At 40.5% G+C, this 5,435-nt stretch overlaps 1 protein-coding gene across 1 annotated transcript; it reads left to right on the top strand.

Moving 5' to 3' along the window:
- Window positions 1-723: 723 nt before the first annotated feature.
- Window positions 724-2,206, top strand: phlda2 (pleckstrin homology-like domain, family A, member 2). Its single transcript, XM_023984721.2, has 2 exons — window positions 724-1,325; window positions 1,857-2,206. Exon 1 carries the CDS (start codon window positions 872-874, stop codon window positions 1,286-1,288), a length of 417 nt encoding a protein of 138 aa, XP_023840489.1. The 5' UTR covers window positions 724-871; the 3' UTR covers window positions 1,289-1,325; window positions 1,857-2,206.
- Window positions 2,207-5,435: the final 3,229 nt, after the last annotated feature.

Here is a 5,435-nt window from a genome sequence, read left to right as displayed (position 1 = left end):
TTTCACATTCTTAAAATAAAGTGGTGATCCTAACTGACCTAAAACAGGGAATTTTTACTAGGATTAAATGTCAGGAATTTTGAAAAACTGAGTTTAAATGTATTTGGCTGAGGTGTATGTAAACTTCAGACTTCAACTGTAACTGGTAGAATACTGATAGAAAAGAATATAATATACTTTATTATCAGTTTATTTAGAATGGAAATCCGTTGTCTGCCATTTTCCCATCACCCAGACACACATGTTGCAGAGTCAGCAAGGGAGGAATTAAAATGGAAACATCAAATAAATGATTAATACATATTTAATAACAGACCTTTACCTCATAAATACATATAGGCTATAATACTGCGTTTCTAATTATATTTATCCCACAAAGAATGTTTATGATCAGAACTGATTTTGCTATGGACTGAATTGACTAGTCCTTTTGGTTTCTGGTAATACGACCGTTTTTCTCAAAGCATGAGTCAAAGTCATTACTGTGTGGGGTCAATGTTTGGATTCAGCCCTCAAGTAGGATGCGTGGTTACTAATTAACATGTTGGAGATGTAATTAGTTCCAAGTTAGCTAAACCCAGCGCCAGGACTTCCGACCCCACGCCCACCATGACTTACTCAGGCAACTGTTGATGCATTCCTAAACCGACTGACGTCAAGTGGGAAGGGCCCAGACGCTCTGCTATATATATAACTCCGCCACTCTCTGTTCATTCATAACGCAACTCTGGATTATCAAGCCTCCGCTGAGAAGCTCCTTCTCCGAGGACTTCGGGAAGAAACAACTGAGGAATCCACCACCTCTGCCAGCGTCTGCTTCTCTCCAAAAACTATAAACACAACCCGAATTGTATCACTGATAAAAAAAAACATGAAAATGTCAGCAGAGCAGATTTCCGAGGTCCTGAAAGAGGGAGAGCTGGAGAAGAGGAGTGACAACCTCCTTCAGTTCTGGAAAAGGAAGACGTGTGTCCTGACCACGGATAGCCTCAACATCTACGCCGACACGCAGAAGCGAACCAAGAGCAAGGAGCTCAAACTCCAGTCTATCAAGAAAGTGGACTGTGTTGAGCGCACCGGCAAGTTTGTCTACTTCACCATTGTTACCACGGACAATAAGGAGATCGATTTTCGGTGCTCCGGTGAAGATAACTGCTGGAATGCAGTGATCACCATGGCACTGATTGACTTCCAGAACAGAAAGGCTATTCAGGACTTTAAAACGCGACAGGACGACGAGAGCGGGTCCCCGGGACAGCACGAGAGCCGCATGGCCAGAGCTCCCTGAATGGCTTTGGGAGATTAGCTACCACACTCCGAATATGGTAAGACGCAGAGCATGGACCATTACGCACAATAGAGCGGTTTTAAACAATGGTGAGGGGATAAATGTTTAAAAAATATTCAGCATAGACTATTTTATATAATTATTGAAATACACCTGAGTGGAGATACATTATTAAAGTACTCTCATGAAAGAAAAAAAACACATGTGGTCTTTCCCTTATATACACAGGCCTATGAAAGGTTTTAACCATGTTAGACCCTAGCCCTGGCTAAACATTTTAGTCGCCCCCTCTTGACATACAAAGAGAACATTTTCAGTTAAGTTAATTTCCTTCAATTCTACACATGTTGATGGGGCAGAGACATTTTTTGGGAGTTCTACAGAAAATTTCCTACAAGTTTAGACATTCTGTCACGTAGTGGTAGACATTTTTGCAGTGTGAGTGAATTTCCTGCAATTTTACACATTTTGCCACAATTTATGCCATGTTAATGATATCTGACTGAGAGTGACTAAAATTCGGGCGGTAAAACATTGTTTTAATCCTATCTGTTTTCGTCTCCTTCAGAGTCAGTTATGGACCATGAAGAACAGGAACTTGGACCAAAGAAAGACGTCACCCGGTCCGTGGATGAAGGATTGTTCGGGACAGATCAGCGCATTCCCTTAGGAACCTCTGCCCTGATAAGCTTCTAAAAGAGAATTTAAAATGCTCAAACTCAAGACTGAATCCTTGAACTTTCAAGTATTTCAAAGTGCGCTTTTCTGAGGAGGGATGCCTCCTGAATGACATTGCAAAAATGTGTTAATTTATTTGTGTCAAGAAAATGTTTTTCTTGGATACATGCTTATGTTTAAATTATTTACTATTTCAGTGTGTATTTATTTGAATAAATATTCATACATTTTTGAAGAAAATGTGGTCCTATCGCCCAGTGATTCCCAACCGGTGTTCAACAGGAACTCTCAGGTGTGCCGCAAACTTTTCCTGATCATTTATTTTTTATTTTTTTTACACTCACTTATCAACGTAACCTGTTGAATGCACATGGCATTTTGACTTGGGAGCACTAGTACTGGTCAGATAATACATGAATTAGCACATGGTTACATCCGTATCATTGTTTCATGTCCAGTGTGCTCAGGCTGTTGGTACATTTGTATCATTTGAGGGGCGCACATCACAAGCAAAGTCATTTGTTTAATTTGACTTTGTCTGTGAAAAGGGGTAAACACAAATGAACTATCTTTCTATGGCAGTGGTATAGCTAAGCCCAGAGTCATAAGAAATACATGACTCTGGCAAAGCCTAATCAGACTTTAAACACACATTTTTCTACACCTGCAATAACATCTGTTAAACACGTGTATGTGACCAATAACATTTAACTATCAAATAATCCTAATTCACCTGTAAGAACACTTGTCACAAATGTATGATTTTTCAGTTTGGAAAAGATGAGATGGGGTCATTTTAGGTGTGCAGCTGAATTGAATTTTATTTAACTAGGCAAGTCAGTTAAGGGCAAATTCTTATTTACAATGACGGCCAAACCCGGACGACACTGGGCCAATTGTGTGCCACCCTATGGGACTCCCAGTGACGGCCGGATGTGATGCAGCCTGGATTCAAACCAGGTACTGCAATGATGCCTTTTGCACTGAGATGCAGTGTCTTAGGCCACACGGGTGCAATTTTATATCCCATCAAGGTGTGCCAAGGTTAAAAGATGTTGGGAACCACTGCAATAGCCTATGTTTTTCTCTCATATATTGGTCAATTAATGTTATGGATAAAATTTGGAGTGATGTTACGTTGACCAAAATACAGATCTTCATATTAATCCCCTTTTAATTATCTTTATTAATCAGAGCCTTTATCCATGAAGTCCTTTGTAAGATCTCAATTTGTATCGAGGTACAAATTGAGATGAGAGCACTATCAATGAAAAGATCTATAAAATATATCTTATGTTATGTATCCACCAATGAAATATACAGTAACAGCATGCTGTTAAAATATGCCAAATCATAACCCACAGCACAATGGCTTCCTGACATACCACACTTATGAGCAGTGTATGATAGGAAAGTCCCTCCTTTTATCACAGGTTGCACCCTGTTTGTCATGTCCGGTTGTCATGCTTTATTATACATGCTTTATGACTGATAAGGGTTGCGGTTTCACTACACCTGTATCAACGGGCCCTTTGAACACATACCTTTACAGCCAGGGTGTGTCGTACCCAGAGCCTGAAGGAATCTGCGGGGGTGGAATCACCTAACGACATGCGTGGAAATCAAACATACCTGGGATTGACCTCAGAACTAGAATGAGATTCTATTTCTATGATTAAACCAAAGAAAATATTGAAATAGAATATTAATAATTACAGGTTTAATGGTTGAACGTGTGGACAATGTTGTACAGGTAATAAGAGAACTTTCCCAAAGATGCTTGTGTTGCTCTAGCCATACCTTACCCAACACATGCCTACGCACACACACACACACACACACAGAGATCATTAAGCTATGGGCACAGGACATGGCAAACACAGGGATGTGTAACAAGGCCCACTTTACTGCCCTGTTAGCTATACACAAAGTGACCTGCCCATGGTTATTATGTTGAGTTAGACACCCTGCTATAGAATGACTCACAATGACTCACAAGAAGCCATAAACAGGGGGGTTATTCAGTCTTTATCCAAACTCCCATGACACCCCATATGTGTAAATTGGAACACTTGTGTACATGTTGGTGGTGTGCCTGTGTCAAAATGAAGGAAACGCCAACATAACGTGTCTTAATAGGGTCGTTGGGGCACCACGAGCCAGAACAGCTTCAACGCACAATGGCATAGATTCTACAAGTGTCTGGGAACTCTCTTGGAGGGATGCGACACCATTATTCTACGAGAATTTTGGTGTTTTGTTGATGGTGGTGGAGAACTCTGTCTCAGGCGTCGCTCCAGAATCTCCCATAAGTGTTAAACTGGGTTGAGATGTGGTGACTGAGACGGCCATGGTGTTTGGCTCACATCGTTTTCATGCTCATCAAACCATTCAGTGACCACTCATGCCTTGTGGATAGGCGCGTTGTCTTCCTATGGGGGCATAGCCACGGTAGCCAAAATAATGGTCTAAAATAATGGCCTGCCCAGTATTTTTTATACATGATGAGATGTTAATTGTGTAATTAGGAACCGCACCGGTTTCAGGAACCGCACCTGCTTTTTGTTCATGATCAGGACTAAATAACAGCCAATTTGAGACAGTTGAAAAAGGTATGGATAGAGAAACATGACATCATGAGCCTTGTTATATTACATTATACATTTTCGATGCTGATATGCTGATAACAATTTAGAAAGAATTATACCTAGATGAAGTGGTAACGTGTTACCCTGAAGTTCAGTGTATTACAGTGCCTTCGGAAAGTATTCAGACCTCTTGACTTTTTCCACATTTTGTTACGTTACAGCCTTATTCTAAAATAGATTAAATCGTTTTTTTTACCTCATCAATCTACACACAATACATCATAATGACAGAAATGATAGAAAGTTTTAATTTATATAAAATAAAAAAAAACAGGAATATCACATGTACATAAGTATTTAATCCATTTTAAATAAGGGTGTAATGTAACAAAATTTGGAAAAAGTCAAGGGTCTGAATACTTTCCGAATACACTGTATATAAGCCTATTCTGTTTCTACAGTGCCGGGCCCTGTACATCCACAGCACATAGGTCTATGGGGGGGTCAGAGGTGAGTGTAAGCCGAGCCCCAGGCCACGCTGTCTCCCAGAGCCCAGTATGGCTGGTAGTGGAGTCAGTCCTCCAGGGGCTTTGAAGCCAGATCACACTACAATGACCACATCAAAGGATACAATGATCTAAGGAGTACTACCAGGAACCAGCCGCTTCCTGCCTAAATATACCACTCTCAACAAATTGGCACCACTTTAATCTCACTCACACTCACACCAGTGGCAGTCGGTGATGTTTAAGATGAGGGAGGAAGATTTTCCTTGTTAATGAGCATGCATGGCCTTATTTCTACTACAGAATATTGGATGACTGTCATTTATATTCCATTTAGCCAGTTCAATGTAACATTGATAGGGTTAGGCTACTACA

This window comes from Salvelinus sp. IW2-2015, linkage group LG4q.1:29, assembly GCF_002910315.2.
Source record: "Salvelinus sp. IW2-2015 linkage group LG4q.1:29, ASM291031v2, whole genome shotgun sequence".
NCBI lineage: Eukaryota > Metazoa > Chordata > Actinopteri > Salmoniformes > Salmonidae > Salvelinus > Salvelinus sp. IW2-2015.
The sequence above is the reverse complement of the archived record's forward strand: the minus strand, read 5'-3'. Positions and strand labels throughout refer to the sequence as shown.